Genomic DNA, 23517 nt, shown 5'->3' on the forward strand with positions numbered 1-23517 from the left:
AGTGCCGTAAAACCTCAAAACTAAACTAAACGATTCTGTGATATTTTAGTTTCACTCAATAATTCGTGGCCTGCTCCCAGCTTATATGCTGACCCTATAAATTTTGATTTTGCATAAGACCTTAAGAAATGTAATGTCAAATTGAAGAATAAAATTGCAGTCCCTGGCTGAAGGTGGTTTCAGATTTGACATTTGACAGTAATAATTCATGGGCTAAAACTAAAACTGATCAAACTCATTCTAAGTGCTGGAAAGACTAAATTGCACCACGTGTGACCACTGTCCTTGTCCAAACACACCTTTTTCCCATATATATATCAGCATTTTGAATCCTAGAAATTGATCAGTCTCTTCTTATGCTTTGAACTGTTGTTTGTTCGTAAAGTTTCACCTAAATTCATCATACAAATAGCTGTTTAATCCTCGAGTCTGTCGAGACTATTACCCCTCATATCTGGATTTCGAGGAATTTTATAACAATTGCAAGGAAGTACGCCCTTTGATTGAACAGAAATCTATGGTGTTGAAAAGAGAAAGTGGCTTGATTTTGATTGAAACGTCTGGTTCAATAACAGACGAACAGGGGAAATATTCAATTTTTATGCATTTATTTTCATGTCTTAATTTTTGAATGTTTACTAAATTACTGGTCAGAGAAGTGGTACCTTAAACAGCGACCCATTTTCAACAACTCACAGAAAAGGAACCAAGCATTGGTAAAAAAATAGAGATAAGCAAGTCATTGTTTAAGGCTTTACAAACACTTGTTGTCATTCTCTGAAATCTGTTCATTATCTAGCAGTACTGCAAGCAACAAGGATGAGTGTTCGGGATTTTATTTTAAAAATTACATGAATTTGAGATTACAAGTACATAAACACACAAATTTCATTGAACATACATGAATACATGTAATAATGATATAATATTGTTATAAAAAACATTGCTTATACGCTCCCAAATATAAGGTCAGATTGAGGTGCTGACATTTTTGCACTTCATCATGTATGTTACAAGGTATAAGATAGCTTATATGTTTTTGGAAAGAGTATGAGCGAGTCCTAGTCCAAGTTACACTTATGAATTCACTTTGCCTCATTTAATTTCAAAGGCAGTAGACTGATCTTCTGATATGATGTTCAAACAAACAACTGGCCCAAAACTGGGTTCCAATTCATGATTGGAGTACATGTACAGCATCATCCATTACCCTGAACACATACCAATGAGTCAATGAGCTGATGAGACCCTATTAAAAATTGTTTTCCCTCTTACAATGGAAGAACATTACCAGCAGCAATCTTTTTGCTCTGCAGATGCAAAGAAATTAGCAAAACTAAATACAGTGGAATCCTGTTATAATGAGAGGGAGGGGACCGGTGCGAAATGTCCGTTATACCAGGATTCTCGTTATGAGGAATCCAGTAATAAATTCAATGGAAATAATAAAGTAGGCCTAATCTAGGAGTTTGGTGTTGTTTATTTCTTTTTGTTATCTCCCCTGATGATGACGTTCTACATGACCTCTAGTTAGGTCTTACTTGATCAAAAATCGAATCGGGTTTCTTTCTCAAGCGCTAGCGATGTTGACAGCACTACGTTGGCGATCAGAAAGAATGCGCTCTGGGCTAACTCGCCCGCTGCGTTGTCCTCCACCCCACCGCACCCCGGGGTGTGTTTCGTCTGCTTGCGCACGTTACTACACAGCACTCCATCCATCACAGCATTGTGACCTCTCCATCCACGCTTCGGAGAAGTGAGGGCATGGGTAGTCACCGTAGTGGTAGGCCTAGATAATCTAGACTAGGCTGGCCTATCACACGATGCGTTCTGCTTGTCTGCGCTTACCACACCCTCCCCACTCATTCGCTCCGGCCTTCATTGTTGGCAAACGTGGGCTCTCCTATTCTTTGTTTCGTTCAAGGAGTTGGTGTAAGGTCCTAGGTTTCGCTAGATCACTGGCGAGGTTTATATGTATAACTGGCCTGTGCGCTGTGCAAAGCAGCAGCAATATTCTGCTATAACCGACTCCCGTGTTTGTCTGATTGCGCTATAGCAGTATTTTTTTTACTAAGGTAAAGAAGGGAAAAAAACTGGGTTTTAGAATGGTGTCTTTATAACAGACTTCTCGTTGTTTCAGGACTCGTTATAAGTGGACTCCACTGTAAACATGTTCATCTGATTGATGTCATCAGTGTTTGGAATGGCCAAGTACATGTAGTTGAAACAGCACATATATATCATTCATATTCAACGCTTATATCTATAGATTTATATATCCCTCAGTACGATGCTAAGATACAGGATACACTCACACAGAAATATATAAACACCTGGGATAACACCAACACATGTAAGCCTACCATGTCTATCCTTTACAGGGGATAGGAATGAAATTTCTTTTTCAGTAAAGACCATTTCGATTTAAAACGTACATCCGGTTCTTGTGCAGTCATTTGTCAGTCACTTGTATAAAAAAAAGGGTGAAGTGGTGACTTCATTGTTGTTCTTTTGATTGAAGAAAACACGAGGTGGTTGGCACATGAAATATAATACTAATACTACACTTTAACATGAAAGAATTTCAAATCCCCTGTTTTTTTTTCTGGTGCCCTCTTTATTTTATGCATTGCAACTTCCCTTAACAAACACCAAAAAATTCCAACAGATTTGATTATCGTGATGGAGTTTTAGGCTGTTTCATCATTTCTCACAGATGAGTCTCCCCTTTTGCGCTCTCCCCCCTCCAACTATTAGGCGGCTGTTAGTAACTAACAGCCGCCTAATGTTGTCAATACATAAATATTACAAAACATGCCCTCAATGGCTAAGACACACACAACCCCACTTCCTGAGCGCAGTGGGTGGTGAACTGGCTCAGAAAAGTGCATATAATATATTCCCAACATGGAGATTGCGCAGACTTCAAATTGTAATGTATACGTACAAGTAGTACCAATACCATTCGCTCCAAAAGTTTTAAAATATCACAAGACACATCTTTACACAGGCATTGCTTTCGAAAGTCGGGAATACATCACTATTAAGCCAAATTCAATAATCTTCTGGCCGTGGGACTGAGAACAGTCTTATAGCATACTGTACACCATGTTCCCCCATGCCTCTTTCATAAATGTTCCCCCCCCCCCCCCCCAACAATTTAGAATACTTTTTTAACTTTCAGTAATTCTCTCCATCTGTGAAGCTTGTCCTTGAATTCAATCCAACACCTCATAATGAACTAATACAGGTAACTGAAAGTAATTTATCTTCCGTTTTGCATCCTAATCAAAGCTCTGTTTCCCCGGCACAACTAAAAATAACATATCTGTTGCAATAAATAGTAATAGTATTGCCTGGCTTTCTCGGAGGGCTGGGAAATTCATTACTATTATTTAATATTATATATAAAAATTTCCCTTTACTAAAAAAATATAGACACCGTTGAACTGGAACAAACTCATCTTTAAAAGGTAGCAGGAACATACACTGGATGAGATGTCCTGCATACCTGAACAACAACTGAACCAAAATACTGGTAATTTTCACTTTTCTTCTTTTCATACCCCAGCCACGCAAGAAAACCTAAATGCAAATAACCCTATGAGCAATGAGATGAATGTTCAATACTTACAGCATGCAGCACATTTAATTTTAAATACCAGGGACATCAAACACACTGCCATAACAAAATATGTGTACATGTACAAAGAAGATGATGGTTCCTTCAGAACATGAGCAAGTAACTGGGACTTGGCAGAGGGGTTTTGTTATAACTTACCTTTTAAAGCACATTCTTCAAATGAAGTGAATGAATCCCTTTTCTTCACACAGTATAACAAACATGAATTTCTTCAAAACTCGCATTTTGACTGTTAAGCAAACTTAAAGACAGACAGACTAAATGGAAGACAATAATTTAATACATGTCAATGAAGACATGCATTGATCACAGTACCATTGAGATTTTGCCCTTTTAAAAGGATATTGAAACACATCTGAAATAACCCTCAATCAATCGGGGATGTAACTAATGCATGAAGTAAGCACACGAACAAAGAAAAACCTAGTTTTAAGAATTGTCATGAACATTAGAAAAATGGGCCTATCACTATCACAGGTCAACAGATCTTAAGTAAGATTTAAAAAAGAATCTCATTCATATTTGGAATGTTCTTCCAGTCTTCTTGCACGTCTGCAAAATAGTCAATAAGACAAAATGAAATGTTTATCAGGAAATAAATTTAGAAAAAAAGAAACTGAACAAGAATTCCAAGAGAAGCAAATGAAGACATAAATTATACATGAATCTTAGAAATGAAAAAACAAAAAACAAACCCCCTTTCCTCAATTTTCCCCCAGGTGCTTGTGCAATTCCAACCTTTTTGTGCTGAAAGTATTTTTAGAAAAGGTCTCTGATTAAATTGTTTAAGTGTCCAAATACACATTTTCAGTTCTTGGTTACAGTTGAACTAAAATTTTCTATTCTATTTGATAAAAAGGATAACATACAAAACTATTATACTGGACCTATACCACCTTTGAGAAAAACTTTTATATACATACTTAAAATACATGACTGCATGATCAACTCAATTTACAGTCAAGAAAGAGACAAAATAGGATGATCCTATACATGAGTTAAATTTTTAAAAAATACTTCCTCATGAACAATCCCTGTTTGAGCGTGCAATGAGTGGCGCTTCCTCTTAATCAAATACAGAATTTTTAGAGATAAGTCGACTACATGTTAACATTTGAGCATTAATTAAATAAGAATGGTAAGGAGCAGGAGATCAATGTTAGATGCAAAAAACCCCCCAGAGTTTAGCCGTGATCCAAGAGGAAAAAACAAGTCATTCTATTATTATTAGAAATTACAAAAACATATAAGAGCTGTTCTTATGCAAACACACTCACTAATTTATAGACAACCATTCATATTTAGATCACCAGCAACTTTAAAAAAAACAGTTTAAAAAAAAAATGCATACTGTAATTTTCCTCATTATTCACTGCTGAAGATCCTTAAATGTATAATGTTTTTAACTTAAGAAAGCAAGAACTGGTTTTAGACAAAAACAAAGAATTCTGATTAACACTGGAAATAACTACCATGTATAAGTCAAGACATTATGGTAATCTGTATACAATAGGCATATATTGCTTTGCTAGGAAACAACAATAACATCTAACAAACAACACTTTGTTATAACTCAGAAAAAAAAAAGGACAAACATAAACACATCTGATATGATCACAACAAACAATTTGCATATGAAGAAAATCAGGCTAACATATAATGAAAAAAAAAAAGATTATCATTTACGTCTTGGAATATTTGCATAAACAAAAATGACACACAATCTCAGTCATTGATCATGATTGAAATTAAGCATAACTTACAATGAAATTCATCATCACAGAGAAACTAACTGCACGGAAATATCTAATGCAAAGCATTGTCACGGTTATCTTTAATCTTTGAGCTACACATATGCACATGGATGAGGAGTTAACAAATTGTACGTGAAATGTATTGGGCATAGATTACATGAATGCCAAAACAGAAATGAAGGAAAGGTTGCATTCAATCAAGGAAAGAAAAATAACTTGAACAAAAGCTGACACCTCTTCTACACTTGTAAAAGACGGTTAACTCTGCATCTCTCTGAAAATAGCCCAGTGAACCCATCCATTGCGACACATTTATCAAGTGATTTAAAAACCATGAAGAAGCAGAGTTAACAAACATAGACACTACTAAACCAGAGCTGTAAAACAACCCATACCATCAAAATAATTTCATAGTCCACAATCAAAACAAATGGCAAGTCCACATCAAAGAACTATTATTAATATAAAGGTAAGCTGAGAAAGCTAAAATGAAACAGTAAGAAACAAACAAACCCATAACTTTCACTTTCATCACAAATGACAAATTAGCTGACCCAAGCAGTAACACATCAAATGCATGTGAATGAAGTTCAGAGCAGATCTTGAGGAGAAAGGCACTAGATCATGAGTGTGCTTACTCTATACAGTACAGTCTCATCACTTACCTTTTCAATAGCATACTAATTCAACTATTTGCTAAAGACATATAAAATATTATTTTTGATAACAGAATTCCCTCTTTAAGTGTAAGACAATGAAATTAATATCTACTACAAATATCCTCAAAAGCTTTATTCTGACAAAACCTGACTTTAACAAAGTGGGGGGCTACATTCTTCATTAACATTATGCTGAAATTAAAAAGCATATAAAATGAACAATTAAAACTAAATATCTTATTTATGCCTTAAATCATTCAGGACTCAAAAGAACACTAACACTAGGGATGACTGACTGCGTAATGTTAATTTAAAAAATAAGGAATAATTATACGCAAACACATACAGGTACCAAACATAAGAGGCGTGTGTGTTGGTAAAAGTGTTTGCCCAATTGATGGCCAGTATGTATTAAAGCAGTTTCAGAGGGGAGGGGGAATTTTTATTAAAGCGAAAGAACCCCCCTCCACCAATAACAAGCACTACCAAGCACAACCACAGAAGAAAATTAATATTAAGGTTAACCCCATTGTTGCCTCATGTCATACAAGGTAGGCTCACATCATGAAAATGCACAATTTTTAGTTTTGTGCTGTACCATGGACGTAATGAAAGTCTGCAAATTCTTCTGTTCCTGGTTGCCTAAGATGTTACATGTACATCCTGCTAATCATCTGGCTCTAATTTTTCTGTATGGAGATTTTACCACAAGCACTGCCTGGATTTGTATACGGGAGTTTAAAAATGTGCATATTGGTACCAAACTTGCGAAATCTGCTTTTCTACTAGACTTGCAAGCGATCGATTAGCACAAGTCTAGTCTTGCTGGCAAAAGCGTATTCTTGCAAAATGTGAACACTAGAATGACTGGAAAAAGGCATCAAATTTCAGTTCTTGACTTACATTTGCAAGTTGTTTGAACTTGAGGGTAAGATGGGGAATGAGAAAAACGAGGAAAGTGGCAATATCAAAGATCCAGGGTCCGAATATGTCAGGAGTGGGCCAGATCTAGACGATGGGTTCAATGACACTGAGATAATGGGACTACTTTCCTGGCTAATGAGCTTAAATGAAAATCAATGTCGATAGTATGAACACACACCCCCTCGCAATAAAGGGGTTAAACACAGAATCTGACAAAGGGCAAGTATATGAGGCACATTTAATATCACCTGAAAGCTGTCACTAACCACTGATCAGACAGCTTCTTTTTTTTTAAAAAATGAATGTGGTTAAAAAAATATATATTTTCAATTTATATAAATCTACAGAGTTAAAAAACTGTAGCTTAACAATTTTTTTACTTCTCTTTTGTTCCTTTTGAGCTTTCTACCCAACACACAAAACACAACAATAATCTTGGTACTAAAAGAAACAGATAGCTTACATAAATTAAGTAGTACATGACTAGGTAAAGGCCAAAATTGAGTAAGATCTGAGACAAAAACCGAAAGGTAATTACTACCATTTGTTTAAATATAAAAACACATTTTTGTAACTTTCATCAGAGACAGAATCATTATAATGCATCTCTATATGACCACAGGTTAAAAGTAGTACAGGTGTATCTTAGCAAGCCTACCTTCTACTATGCAGACGGCTGTTATACCAAGGCAAATTGGAGCAACAGTATGACTTACAACTATAACAGAGTGGACGTCGACAATACCAGACAAATAATTATGATTGCAAAAACCATAAGTAAGGAAATTTCTATACAATATCAGCAATGTGCAGCTTGCAAGAAATAAACTCAATCACACACAAATCCTGTCTTCACATACACTGCACTCTAAGCCCTTGAAGTCAGTAAAAAAAACTATGCACAACCATTAAAAGACAAGAAAAACAAACAAACCTAAGATAGGTAAGCAAGTAATATCACCAAAAGGCGGTAAAAAAAGCAGGCAGACCATACTTTTGCTCCTTGAAACAGCATACCAATCCATAGCTGACATACTACACTTGATTATACAGTGATGTAACTGCACCTATGTTCACAATTAAATTCCAACCCGTTCCATTTTTGAGTCACTTTTAGGTTCTTTCTTCTGTGCTTTCTTTTCTTTCTCCTTTTCCCCGCCAGCAGCACCATCTTCGACAGCTTGTGTAGCACCTTTGATCCACTTGAGAGAGGCTTGATAAAGCTGTTCTTGCAGCATAGGGTCAATACATTTTCCATCAATTTCTGCTTCTTTACACTCTCTGTGGAAAAGAAGTAGATTTTTAATTCATGACACACATGATTAAAGGACAGATTAGTGCTTCAAAAGATGACAGTAGAAAAAACCCCAAACAAAACAAAACAAAGTCTTCCCCTCCGAGACCAGATCAAGATGTTCTTTTCTTTTTGGTTTTTATTTTTTTTTTACATTTTTCCAATACAATTCAGTTCACTTATACCCACATCCCTTATTTCAATATTCCTCTAACTTCAGTTCTTAATACAACACTGCTAAACATATCATTGTACGGCTACATATTGTGTCTGTCTTTTCTCTTGTATCAACACCTGAAAACTTCAGTCTGACCAGCGTAGACTAGCCTGCAAGCCCGTTCATTTGAAAAAAAGTCACCTCTCCTGGCACCAGTTCTGACAAGGGTAGGCCTAGTTCAGAATGACAAACACAGAACAGTGAAGCAACTATTAAAACCGGTCAGCAGTAGAATGTGAGTTTGGTGAGCTCAAATAATACACATTCAAGTTCTAACTTTAAAAGTTGTCTCAATGCACTTACGGGACACTGTCCAACAAATGCAGTTTTAGATAAATATCACTCATTATTTTCTTTTCAGAAAATTATCATTGTGTTTTTACTATCTTTTAAATTGCCTCTTTAACAATGATACCTGATACAGTAGTCTCCATCTAAATGCACGCCATACAAAAGCACGCTCCGCTCAAACGCACACTTTCGTCATCTGAAGGGTTTTTTACTATATAATTTAGACGTACAAACGCACGGTCACTCCCTCTAAACGCACGCTCCGATCCGCGAAACATGCCGACAAGTTAAGATTGGCAAGGGGAAATTTTCACTACAACCTGCACAGACTGCATATGGCAAGCCTAGAATTTACTAGAAAATCGGATATTTAGTGAGAGTGCCCCTCACGCCGGACAAAGAGAGTGATAGACAGCGTTTACACACCCTACTTTCCACTGACGCATAGGTCTCGGCCTCGGGCTGGTCGGTTAAAATAAATGTTGGGGGATTGGGGGGACTGAAATGTTTTTTGATTGGTCACTGGAAATGCATCTTTGAGAGAAAGTTTCTGACTGGTGTTTGAGTTTGATTGAATGCGTGTAATGTTTAGTTAGATCTAGGCCTGATGCGCGAAATGCGTAAATGCCGTAAAACACTAGACAGGCCTCTATAGGATTAAAGATTAGCCAAGTAAGCCTAATAAGCTGCGCTCAAAGAACTTAAAACGTACTTGTTCAACGAATCACAAGAGAAAATGATGTTTCTCGAGGATGATTCTGCATGAATTTACGGTCGTGGACGGTCGCTTGGAAAGCCACGTGGCTGGTCTGTCGACTCTATGACTATCACCAACCGTTTCCTCATAGGCTATCTGTTCCCGACGTTTATAGTGCATATTCATTACTTTGAGTTTGTTTCCTTAACCCCTGTTGGGGAATCCTTCACAAAACAGACACGTGTCGTCACCTTATCTGCCAAAATGACCCCCTCCTCCAAGGGAGATTACTAGAGTAATAAGGAACTGAGATGACTGCGTCCCTTCCTCCCCTGGCAAAGGTTCATGTAAACGCACGCTCCATGTAAACACACGCTCAGGAGCCCTCCCGAGCACCGTGCGTTTAGGCGGAGACTATACTGTATCAAAGTATCAGAACTTCTCTGTGCCTTGATACTTTGAACAACAGGAAGAGCTGCAACAACATATTTCTGGGGTACTGAGTGTTGAACATCATCTTGCCATAGCTGCTTTCTCATAATTTGAATTCACTTTTCAAACTGAAAATAAAAGCAATCATTGGATTATTCTCAACAAATCTACACCTGGTTCTGTGCACTCACTTGAAATATTTTCCACTGACTTCGGCCACCTCGTCTGTAGTGGCACAGTAGATAGCCATCTGTGCACCATCCTCTGCATATTTCATGAGCATCCACACAAAGGGACCAAAGCTGATTCGGATAAATTTCTTAGACTTCAGTGGCAAATGCCTGTAAACATCCGTGTTACAGATTCCAGGATTTACCACATTGCAAGTCACTTTGGTGTCTGAAAGAAAAATTGAATTCTTCACTTTAAGGATGATACAAGGAAAATAGAATGTTGCTCAAAAGGAGCCTGAAATAAAAACGACCTTCTTGAGAATAACGGTAATACTATTGATCATTATTGTTGTCAAACTGAAAAAAAAACTTGGAAAAAAAATGCATAAAGTACCAAAAGAAAGTATGGCAAGGTATATGGACATACACACAATACAATATTTGAGAACAGCTTGTATAATTCATCAACATATAAGATGATTATTGCCTTTTATTGACAAAACCCAGTGAACAACAGCAGAACATTTACAGGACATTTAACCTTAAAAAATAACTACTGTAAACTTTAACTCGCAGACTGCAATGGGTAGATATCCCAATATAACCCAGATTTTAGATTATTTATCGTTGGATAACTATTCACAGTAGACCCTACCGGTGTTTGTGGCGTAGCAGTTTGGTCTAAGGAGACCTAAGTTTGATTTTTCAGTGGGGAGAAAATTTGTATTGAGTATCTTGTCTTTCTGCTGTGATGCTGTATCCCTCTCAACCCGGGTTGGCCAGCAGGGGTGAGGGTTTGGTAATTCTCGCATGTCTAGGCCTGCCAAAGCAGTGTTGGTATTGGCAGTCAGTGGGATAACAAGAACCTAAATGATTGTTGGACATTGAGCACAATACTCATACGTCTATCAACAAGATCATGACAGAAAAAAGAAGTTGCTACAACTTCAATACTGAAAGTCTAAAAAAGGCATCGTATTGTTAACTATACCTTCACAGATAAAAATCGAAGAAGTTCCAATAGCTACCTTTTAATCTCTTTGCCAGCTGGAAAGTGTGCAACGCAACAGCCATTTTACTCTGAGCATAAGCCTCTCCTGGAGAGTAGCCCTTTTGCTCCCTGTTTATATCCTCGAAGTCTATGTCTCCTAGATTTTGTGCTGAAGCTGTGACATTAATAATGCGACTTGGAGCAGACTCTTTCAACATATCTAACAGCAGCTCTGTCAGCAAAAAATGACCTGCAAATACAAGAAAATAAGACACATTATGTACAGGAGTGATGAAAAGAGAAATAAAACAAAAATAGGACCCAAGAATAATCTTGTTTGTCCTGAGTTTTGTGTTATATATATATATATATATATATATATATATATATATATATATATCTGTATTCTCTCCCGATTTAAGGCCAACAATTAAACAAATTCATAGGTATAATTTAATTTGCCATTATCATAACCTTACAAGGACTTTCTTTACTTAACTGTTAGTAAATTAGAACTAAGTTACTTTTAAAAAAGCCATCATGCTTAATGAAGGAAGGTGTTCTTATTTTAACAGGTCTGCATACATTATTTATAGTCGTACAAATGGGTAAATCAAACATTTCACATAACTTAGGCCAAAAAAAAAAAGAGAAACAGCCACAGAATAGCAATAAAGACAATTTAACTAATGTAAACACCAACCCAGGTAATTCGTCTGAAATTGAACATCAAATCCATCCTCTGTTGTCTCTTGTGGGCACATCATGACACCAGCATTATTTATCAGAATATGAAGCTCTTTCTCCTCTGTGGATGGATACCAAAACCACAAAATCAAGGCAAATAAAAAATCAAAAAAAGAAGATCAATTCAGAAATTAAAAAGCATACAGAATAAATAAATCTTAATCAATTGGATGTTTTGTCACTTTCTTACTGTAAACACACAAAAGAGTTTTTGAATCACATTTCATATTTCGAGAATAACCTCAGAAAGAAAGTTCCCAGAACTTTAAACTGAGCTGTTACAATTAGTTCTCTTGGAATTTTTTAGAATGTAGGAAAACTGGAATGAGGAAACTTATTTGATGTAAATGTCTACTTACTCTTTTTAAATCTGGAAACAAAGTCCCTGACAGACTGGAAAGAGTTGAGATCAAGCTTCATAAAGTAGACATCCATGTTCTCGGTCTCTTTTCGGATCTCTTCTGCAGTCTTTTTTCCCTCCGTTTCATTTCTACAAGCTAAAACTATCTTGCCACCTGAAAGAAAAGAGTAATATGTCAGACGAGAAGAATATAGATATAGTGGAGATTACACAGTGATAAGAAGATGCTGCATATTAAAAATAACTAAAATGAAAATCATACGGGGGGGAGGGGGAACTGAGGGCTATCTAACTTATTTGTGGACCAAACTTCACATATATAAAGTGTGGATTCTTCAAATATGCAAAAAAAATGTATTTTTAAAAAAGTTTCGTTGCCATGAAGACAGCGGCCAGATTGGATTTTGTAGATGTGTCTTATTAAGTTAATACTTCACTGATTTTCAGAGGAAATAAATTGATATGGTGTTTGCGGGTTAAGAAACATTTTTTTCCCCTTGAGGTAGTATTCAAGGCTGCAAAAAACCATTGAAGTTCACACTCCAGACACCACCAACAAAAATCTTTTCCAAATATTGTATATTCCAAAAATAATTTTATAGTGTTATATCTTCTCTTCATTCTGTAAAAATTTCATACGAAGATTGGATGAAAAATGGCAGAGTTGTTTTAAAAAGTACATAGAAAAACAGCATTTTGAAAAAAAACAAGACGACAAAAAAAAAAAAAAAAGGCTTTAGAAGGGTATGGCGGTGACTAAAATGACTGTATGTGACGAAATAAGGGTTTATGCGGTTTTTCCGTAATGGAATGGTTGTAAGAGGGGCCGAAGAAGTAAAAAATATCTACATCTTAAAATGGATAATTTCGATCTAAATTGGAACTTTCAGCTGCTGCCCTCTCCCTTAAAAGTATTGAAACTGGCAAAATAAAGCAGGAAATATGCGAAATAAGCATTAGTGAAAACAAAAGAAAATGATGGTTCAACAAAATCTTATCTACTTCATCATAACACTACTGATATTTCTTCAATTTTATAAATTCAACAGTTCAATTTTTGTTCTCATCAATGGAGAAAAAAAAAAAAAAAATTAATACATATATTCATTGCAAATGATTTTATGTTAATGTTGGAATGAAGCCAATCTGAAAACAGCATGAAAATAGAAACAAGATAGGTTGCTGTGAGGCTATTGGATTGTCTTGAAACACAAAATAGTGAGATGCAATCATTGAAGATAGAACAATTATTTCATTGTGACTAGATGAAAAGGCAAAATAAGATTTTAAAGCCTTATAACAGTAATCATACTAAACACAAACCTCGATTGGCCAAGTTCATTGCTATTTCTCTACCAATACCACCATTTGCTCCGGTGATGATGACAGTCTTATTATGCAACTTTGCTCCGCCGATACATTTGGGGCCTCGGATCCACTGCCTGTCAAAAGAATGAAGAGGTATGGGTTAAAATTTGAGTTACCATAGAGAAACTAGCCTAAAACGTGACATGTTTTAAACCTGCTGTATTCCAACCCATGGTTTTTTTCGTACACTGATATCCTAACGCTGGGACAGCCTCTCACTTGCATATGAGTAGGCGATAAACTACGGACTCGGGATGTCACTGAGTGTCCCCCGCCTCTCACTTTCTCATCGCCGGCGGTTTTCTGAAGATCATTGTGTACTTTATTTTTTCGTGGTCACTTGATGGTTTATTATTAAACATAGTTTTTAAAAGTTTTTTTTTTGTCTTTTGTTGCATGTACCCAACACGTTAAACTCAATTTAACCACAGCAAGTTCGCAAAATGAAAAAAAAAGAGAGTTTTAGTACAAATCTGAGTTTTAATTACCGCGAAAGCCTTTGTTTGGTGTTTCTTGTGTGTGGGATACTCATTAGCACAGGATCATGATTACAACAAAACGAGCACTTGGCGTCTTCTTTTCGGTACCGCATGCGATCTTTTACTGAAAGGGTAGTTCCTGCATAACTCTCTTCAATTGGACAGGGGGTGGCAACACCATAAAATTTAAAGATAGGTTTGGTGTTTCAATTTACCAATATAACTAACTTGCACATACGTAAGTTGCAAAACACTAAATTTTGTCAGTTCAGTAACGTACACACAGTGATAAGTGTGATTTGTCACTTTTTAAAACTTGAAATTCATGGTTCCTGTTTTTTAACATTAGACTTAGAGCTAAGTTAAAGTAGAAATTTAATCAAACAAAGATATCCATTCTAAGCCATGTACGTTACTGAATGCGCTGTATTTTGACTTACACACCACTACGGTTCTACTATCATTCACTGTGACGTGATATAATTTAATATGATTATTTTAGGAGAAAGGATATTGGATATTCTGATTTCTCAATCATTAGAAAGACTTTAGACCTAAGAAGTAGTGATCAGCCTAACATCTCCTAATGTATTTTACAGAACACTATAGTTTAGGTGTTCCCATAACACATAAAACAGAAAAATAAAATATATTATTAGGCTACCTTTCTAATAATATTATTATGTATTATTTATAAATGCCACTCACTGTAATATATAATTTTTTAACCTACTACACTGTTTTTAAACGAAGGACTATTCGGACTCGAGTCTGATTAAACAAAAATTATATTCTGACCCTGAATCGAGTCCAACATGACGTTACTTACAACACAACGAAAAAGGAGACAATTAGGCAGAGTATAGATTGCTGAAGGTACACAACTGAATATTACACCCAGATTTCACTGATTACCACACAACTAGATCTACCCTTGTTCCTAAATATTTCCAGCATTTATTTAAAATTGTTTCGATTACAATCATAAAAATCGAGACATAAACTTTAACATCCAGTTATTAGATCTATCTAAACAGGCCCTCCCTGCATCATTAGTATGAACAGAACAACCAAGATGAGTTGGCCTTGTCGGGGACAAAGTTAAATATGTCGACCAATGAGATCATGAGTAGCGATCCCACACTCTCGGCTTGCTGGGGAGGGAGGTGTTGGGAAGAGGGCACAGCTGTCAATTTTGTGCGACATGATAACAAAAAAAATTAATAACAGGAAAAACTATAGCACACAACAAAATGAAATTCAACATGTGGAAATAAAAATGGTGATGGAAGTAATGACGATACTGTAGTGATGGTGGAAGTACAGTATAATCCGCTTATATCGACAAGCTGTGGGAAGGGGATTTGATATTGATATATGAAAATACAAAGCCAAAGATGTAAAAACAAGGGGAGGTCAGCGATTAAAGACAACACTAGTTTTTTAGCTGGTTGCTTCTCCCGATTCTTGAAACTAACAAGAGACAGAGGGGAGGGGGTAGGAGTTACGGCACCAAAGACCATACAACGCGAGGTGCGAAGCTCACACTACAGAGGAGCACAAACTTTGTTGAAGCATCCTTGTAAGGCCTGTTTGTAGCCACTTGCTGGGGAAAATGGATAGGTGAGGCACTGACTCACTGACCGTGGCACTTGCCAGCAACAGTCTGATTGGGAAGGGGAGTGAGCGATCGGGCGTGGGGGTAGTCCGAGGTGATGCCCAGCGCTCAAGATGCTTACATCTGTGAAGTGTGAGGCACTGTAGTAATGTGTTGGAGACTACACTGTGTAGGCCCTACATGACCTACTGTAAAGCTTGGTGCGTCGATATAGGCTACTTGGCGAGTATGCGGATTTAACGAAGAATTAATGCATTGTCCGTTAGCGTGGCTTTCCCCCCTATTTATGTTCGTGGGCTTCGTCAGGTACCCAGGAAGCATGTCGATAAAGCAGAGTGAGCCGGAAAAAAAAGTCGACATAAGAGAAATTGTTTAGTGAAGATATTGAAGGAAAAATTTCGTAATTGGAAAATATGTCCATATGTCAAAATGTCAATATATCGGATGTCAATATAAGTGGAAGATACTGTAATAATGATGCTGTTGACTGGACGGTAGTGGTGCCTGTAGACCCTGAGTTGTCGGTTAATGTGTGTACGTAGACACTGCCACTGAGCAATGAGAGTGCAGTCTTTTGACACAGTTACATAGTCCTAGTCGGTAATTCTAGTTCTAATTCAAATTCTGGTTTTACGTAAAATCCCCTAACAAATTATGTAACATCCTCACACTCACATAGGCCTAGTTGACTTAGACACTGAGTCCCAATAATTAAACATTTTTTTTTGGACCACGAGTCTGATAGATAGATAAAACCCATTTTCGGACTCAGGTCTGAATAATAAAAAACTGATCTTACTCGAGTCCCAATAGGGTAAGATTGCACTTTCCGGACAACTATGTCTAGTGGTCCGCTATTCTTCCATTCTGAGCTCCCCATCTCACTTTTCTATGTCCTCACCCTTCGATTTCCACCGATTGACGTCTTTTACCGGGTTTTTCAGTCACCACGACTGTACCACCATGCCCTTTGACCGACGACCCTGACACCTTGAGGCTAATTAGTCAATCTAATCACGTGGTCCACTATTCTTATTTGCTCGCTACTCTGCTAGGCCTAGCCTGGGCCTACTCCTGGTCCGGCCAAGTACAATGGAGGGCGAGAGATGTGCACGAGAGCTCATTTGCATAATATAATTACAACCCCCTCCGTCCTGCTCGCGACTTGGCGAGTGCTGCGAAGCAAGGCTCGGCCTGTTCCAACTCTAATTACCCCGATTGTTCACTTAGCTCCATGGTCCGCTCATGTTATTGTTTTGCATTTATGCGTGTGTGTGTTTTAAAAAATTATTGTTGCCAGGGGCTTGCCCCCCTGAAACCCCCCCACTGTTGTTATATTGTTATACACGATTATCCTCTTAACTTTAACGCCATGGTCCGCTCACGTTATTGTTTTGTTTTGCATTTGTGTGTGTTTTCTTTATTATTGAATCCAGGGGAGCAAGCGCCCCTGAACCCTCCCCTACTGTTGGTCCACCAAAGTTAAATCCCACCCTCAACCACTACCTCTCGCTCACCTCGCCTCGCTGCTGGCTTGTGCTGTGCGCGAAGTCGTCTGCGGAACTACCTTTTGTCCGTATGTAAAGAAGTATTAGTCAAATTAGTGTGTAGTTAGGCTAGGCACACGTAGTAATCACGGGCCCAGACGTGTGGTCCGGTAAAGTACAATCCAGCCCCCAATAGACGTCATTTTAAAAATTAAAAAGCTCATAGTCTACCCTCAAAATGATTTGCAGGGTTACATAGATTAATTAGATTAGATCTAGCTCTAGAATCTAGAAGATCTAGTCTAGATCTATCTAGAGCCTATGTATGGCATACCGTCACGTACGTCAGACCGTCAGTTGGCACGCATTTGGCCTAAAATTGGACAACCAGACAATTATGCGATAACCTGGAATGCTGTCTGCTAAACAATTCCGTCCAACATTGTTTTGTTTTCAAGTTCAACAATTTTGAGCAGAATCAGACACCTGTGTGAGCAAAAGTAATCCATTTCATCTCCAAAGGTAAGAACCGCGTTCAGCCATTACGGCTTGCAGATGCGCAATGTGTCTTGGGAAATAAGCTATTGGTTCTATAATCGTACCCGCAGGATTCGTTTCGCATTTTTATTCAGTTTATAAGGTGTCTAGTTACCGCCACAAACCATTCGCTGCTCTTTGTTGTGACAATTGGCGCCCGTAGGAGGGGTGACGGTATGGGGTACAATTTTTTAGGGATGTACCCGATATCGTCACTATATTTTTTACATGGTGCGTGACTTGAAAAATATACTGACGAGCAAAAGAAAGTGGGCTGCCTTCGTTCTGTGCATTATTTCCGTTCTTTACCGTAGTAATGACGTATTGCCAATGGATTTTGACAGGCTTGCCATTTTTTCATCAAGGGCAGACAAAAAACTAAGAAAAACGATCAAAACACACCTTTTATTAGAAACTCATAACACCGATTCGAATGTTCAAAATCCCCAAAATAGTAACGGGTGTAACTCCCACCAACATTGATGACTACAGTACATCTCTGCCTCATTTATTGCACAAGTCATTGGATAAATTGCTGGAGAATATAATTCCAAGCATTCGTTAATGATTGTTGCAGTTGTGGGGTTGTCGTTGGGGGTGGCCGAATCTCTGGGTAACAGAGGCGAGATTGTTCCTGTGGCGAGCCAGAAATGGCAGAAGGTGTGGATAGAGAACGTCTTTGATGTATCTCTGGGCAGTCAGATTACCGTAGATAATGACTAGGTCGAATTCATCAGTACTGGTTATGGATTCCCTTACCATAATGCTACGTTTGTCAGAAACAGCACTTACACACTGAGGTAAATAAAGTTTATGATGTCTCCGGTAGGCTTTCTGCCTTCCATAGTGGCAATCCAAAAGAAATCTGGACTCGTCAGAAAATATCACTCTATTCCACTAGCGGTTCAGCCATCGCCGGTGCAGACGTGCCCAGTGGAGTCTGGCATGACGATGTCTTTGGAGGAGACGAGTGCGTCGAGCTGGGTGTTCGGCCACGATTCCGTGGGCTTTCAAGTGTCGACGAACGGTGAAGCGGTTGATTGGTCTAAGCCCAGGCCAATCTCTGGCAGTTTTAGAAGCTGTTTGAAACCGATCCCGCAAGTGTGGAACTCTGATCCGATTGTCTTCAACAGCAGTAGTGACACGAGGACGACCAGACCTTGGAGCGTTACTAACCGAACCACTTGCTTGGAAGTGTATCCTTAGCTTTTGGATCGTATCTCTCTCAACATTGAAAGCTCTAGCGACAGAAGAAACCGTTGCATTAGCTCTCAGCATGCCAAGAGCTTCAAGACGTTGCGCATCACTGAGACGAGGCAACGTATAAAAAAAAAATACAAAAGAACTAACCCAAAAATTTTGACGGCCTTTTCCATGACACACGTTGAAGTGTGTAACGAATAAAGAATAAAAGTAAAGGCATTGTAAACTTTCAAGAAAAAACGAGAAAACATGTTTGAGGCCAAACATATTGTAAACACTTTTCACAACAACAAAATAAACAAAAGTTTTTTTGACTGACTTTCTAAAGTCACTCAAGCTCAGCATGTAAATCGCCAAATCAAAATTCGCGAGACTACTCATACAGCACCGATTTGAAAACTGCCCACTTTCTTTTGCTTGCCAGTATAGTTATTTCTTGACGGACTATGGATGGCATCTTAGTACTTTAGATTTTTTAGTTTCTATGATTTGATATAGATCTAGATAGATCTATTTAGACACAGATTCATTAGAAAATGAGCGACTTTAGATTTTTCTTTTTTAATGTTTGAAACAAATTTATATGAAGGAAACCCTATCCCGTTGTATGTAATGATGATGTTCCTCTGTCCAATGTATACACATGTTGTGATGATGTTCTTCCAGCCACTGTTTCCACATGTTGTGATATTGTTCCTGCTCCTACTGCTTCTGTTTCAGAAGAAGAACTTGCTGGCCCTACCCCAACTGCCCTTGTCTCTAGTTGTGAGTGGTCAGTTGATGCCCTAGACTTTTCGACCACAGGTCTGGAATTTTCGGGGATCGAATGTACCTCCGAGGACTTCCTGAATCCTGCAGCAGAGTTTCAGCTACCTTTGGTTTCAACACCAGCTCGGGATCTATGGATAACCAGGACCATGACTATTGTCTGCCTGAGCAGGCATTGAGACCATTGGAAGATGAAACTCTGGTGACACCCCAAGCCCCCCGAAAACTGCCTCAGGACAACATTTTTGCTTTGTCCTTGACAAGCTAATTGATCACGCCATTGCCACTGGATGGATGGCATCAGACATGCATTGGGTCCGCCGTTGCCATTGGCACAAAATCGAACCTATGGAGAACGAGGGGGCATACAGAAAGTACCTTGATTTGTAAAATCAACTCATTCCTGCCCCCTCGTTCGTCAACCTGCCCATACCAGCAAGCTGGAACTTTAAGGTTTCAACACAGAGAAGCGGGCTCAGGCCCCTAAGTATGTCTTACGGGCAAAGTACAAAGAAATTGGAAGAAGAGAAGAAAAAGGAAGATGTGGAAAAGAGGAAGAGAGAAAGGGAGAGAAAAGGGTGGAGAAGGAAGAACAAAGAGGAGAAAAGTTAACGAAGTTGGAGAAGCCGAGAACAGCTTAGGGAAGAAGAAGAAGAAACAACAGGGAAATGAAGTGGGAGTAAGGGAAGGAAGAGGAAAGTACAGGCAAAGATGATGAAGCAAAAGAGAAGAAAAGGAGAGAGTGAGGAGGGGGAAGAGGATGAAAAGGAGGTAGGATTGGTTTACTACGATGACCGCTCCGCAGTTTGTTGTGATACATGTGGAAGAGTAAAATGAAGCATTCATGAATTTGTGTGTGAGTAAAAGATGTTCAAGTGAGTTTGTTGTGATATGTGAGGAAGAGTAAAATGAAGCATTCATGTACCTGGGTGTGAGTAAGATGTTCATATCAGTTTGTGATATGTGTGGAAGAGTAAAATGAAACATTCATATACCTATGTGTGAGTAAGATGTATGTGAGTCTGTTCTGGTGGTTGTTCTTATAAGAGCCATTGCCAAAACGTGGGGCAAAACACATACATCTCACATTAATGTGCATAAAATGTGATGCATTAGTATTTATTCCTCCCAAACTTATACATATGTTAAATATAGGATGTAGAACCTGCATTAGCAGTTTCAGACCCAGTGTCAGCTTTACAATCTTGAGTTTGTAAATTTTTTGCCAAAAATGTTAGTTTTTTTTGTGATTCCTGGACTGTCATTTTGAGCACACCAATGCAAACTTCCAAGAAAGTCCAAAATTTAGTATTTTTGGGTGTTTTTTTTTAACCTGTGCTTTGATTCTATGCTATTTGTGATCGAGAAAGGTTCACTTGCTCAAGAAATCAGTTTATTTGTTTGCAAATAAACGAATAATTCGGATCACTTGTGCGTCAGTGGTGTCGTCATTTTTCAGTAGAATCACCACAGCTGGTTAAATCTTTTTGCTTTTCGTCGTTTATTCAATAGTTCAAAAGCCGCGATGCGCGAAAGGAACATCGGGTTCCTAGAACTACGATTTCGGTCGGCTGTTTAACATTTGCCGTTAATGGCGTCACTTTGCGACGTACCGGAAGTCTGAATTTTAGCCTACTTTTGTTTTGAACGGATCATCAACAGTGCCTGGATATAATTGTTTTCTTGAGTGACTTCCCCTTACCCGCTTCCCCAGAACAACGGAAGCAACGGGGGAAAGAGAAAAACGAAAGTAGTCATTGCCGTCACCCTCTGGTTACGCACAAGAATCTTGCGTTGAATGTGACGTACTGGACTGAAATTGCGTGTTTTTAGGCTACCCTATTGAATATTTTAGTGAAATTGCGGTGTTTACATTGGATTCCTGGAACAAGAGTGTGATGTGTGAACAAACTTCGAGAGATGGATCATTTCTGTGGTTATAGATTTAGCTTTTGTGCTTAGTGATGACGTTTGGGGTGTCGTCATGCAGCCGTACAAGACTGACTGACGTACTAGAAATTACATTGCCCTAAGAGAAAACATTTTTTATGTCATGTGTGCTCTTTTTACTCAAACAAATAGACAAACATGTCTTGTTAATCTGTCTAACTCAAAAGTACACATTTGTTCTTTGTTGGCATGATATGCCTTTTTCCAATACATTGTGTCATCATTGTTATGTACAAGTAATATTTTTCATACTTGCTAATATCAATAAGTTTTCAACATATATTTCACATGACATGCAAGATTCATTTAGAAACAACATACGCCTTTATTGATCTGTGTATCTCATAGTGCAAATTTGTTCTTTGTTGGCATGATTTTACCTTTTCCCAGTATGTTTTGTCATCACTGTTATGTACGAGTACTGTTTGTCATAATTAGCAACGTAATTGTGATTGTCTACTGTCTTTGATATGACCTGATATCTCTTTCAAAGCAAAAGAAACCTCTCCTGTTTTTTTTTTAATTCTTAAAGTGTGCTTTTCTCTCTGGAGGCATGACTTTGTCTTTTCCTGTACATTGTGTCATCATTGTTATGTACAAGTCATGTTTGTCATCACTGTTATGCACAAGTCAGCCCCATTGATTTTGTGCTTTTGCCTCATATTAGTTAAAAAATTGTTTTACACATGTGTTTTTCTGGTGCTGAGGCTTTGATAATTGTATTTGTACAGCCTTTCACTATTATGATGTGTTGTCAATGATAATGTCTAATGTGTATCCTTTCTTGTACATAACAATGATGACATGTTCTGTGCACTGCGTCATTGTTACAATGCTTGTCATTCATATTTAGGCTAAAACAGCACCTGGACATGGATGGCTGGTGCCTCTATAAATAAATCAATCATTGATGGTCTGGTCATTATATTACCATTATGAATGGAGTTCATAGAGTACAAAGTGTTTGTTTACTAAATAAATGGAATTTAAAGTCTATAATTTGCCTTGCTGCTTATCTGTTTTTGTAATCATTGTTACATACAAGAAATACAGTTGTTGCCAAACCAATAGACCCATTATATCTCCAAAACCCTACATCTCCTTGCTCTGATAATCTAGGAAGCTCTAAATGTCAATCTGAGACAGACAGAAAAGGGAGTAAAATTGGTAAGAAAAAAATTTTGGAACCACTGAGTCTCAAGAGTCATATAGAATCTAGTATGTCAATAAACATTAGTTCTGTCTTAGGCCGACTGTACAAAAGGCTTCTTTCCTCTTTTCAAACGCCTAGTTGTGCTTCAATTTGGATGTGCTGGTATGGGGTGTAGTGGGTGACGGTATGGGGTACATGCCATGACAGAAACCCCGACACGTGACGGTATGGGGTACATGTCATGGCATGCGTCAAGTCTCGGTTAGGGGTCTTCTTTATAAACACTATCTGACTAAAAACTTCACCCCACACCTACAGGAAAGGCTGGCCTCTCAACGAAGCGAAATTTTGGGTCGATGTTTTGGAAAGAGCCAAAGTTATGGTAATACAAAAGTTCACTTCCGGAAATAGTCATCACAAAACACTAAGTAAACTGAGGTGACGGTATGCCGTGCAGGGGCTCTAGATCTAGGTACACTGACACCATTTATTACATCCAAATTGTTTCAGCTTCTTCAACTTCAACTGCCTAAAAAATTAGGCCCAATTAGAGCCTAGGCCTAAAGGCTAACATGTCCTGAATAGGGGCCTACTGAATGAGTTAAACATGAATGAGTGAATCACTGAATGCAATGCAAGTCTTGATCTTCTTCTCCTGCCCCTAAGCCTTGTTTACATTTGTTTATATGTACAGGAAGTGGCTATTCTCATCCGGGGTGAGAATAGAAAAACGATCTACCTCTCACCCCGGGTGAGAATTGCCAGCGTAGG

At 38.1% G+C, this 23517-nt stretch overlaps 1 protein-coding gene across 1 annotated transcript in view; it reads right to left on the reverse strand.

Moving 5' to 3' along the window:
• Positions 1-820: 820 nt before the first annotated feature.
• Positions 821-23517, reverse strand: part of LOC101863929 (retinol dehydrogenase 13) — a 23745-nt gene continuing 1048 nt past the window's right edge. The window contains exons 2-7 of the mRNA XM_005106770.3: positions 13507-13625; positions 12182-12337; positions 11779-11883; positions 11113-11325; positions 10103-10310; positions 821-8261 (exon numbers count right to left, since the gene is read on the reverse strand). Of these exons, the coding sequence (XP_005106827.1) occupies positions 8060-8261; positions 10103-10310; positions 11113-11325; positions 11779-11883; positions 12182-12337; positions 13507-13625 (1003 nt within the window). The 3' untranslated portion in view covers positions 821-8059. The remainder of the gene's footprint in view (positions 8262-10102; positions 10311-11112; positions 11326-11778; positions 11884-12181; positions 12338-13506; positions 13626-23517) is intronic.

The sequence above is a fragment of the Aplysia californica genome, unplaced genomic scaffold, assembly GCF_000002075.1.
Source record: "Aplysia californica isolate F4 #8 unplaced genomic scaffold, AplCal3.0 scaffold00555, whole genome shotgun sequence".
Classification (NCBI taxonomy): Eukaryota; Metazoa; Mollusca; class Gastropoda; order Aplysiida; family Aplysiidae; genus Aplysia; species Aplysia californica.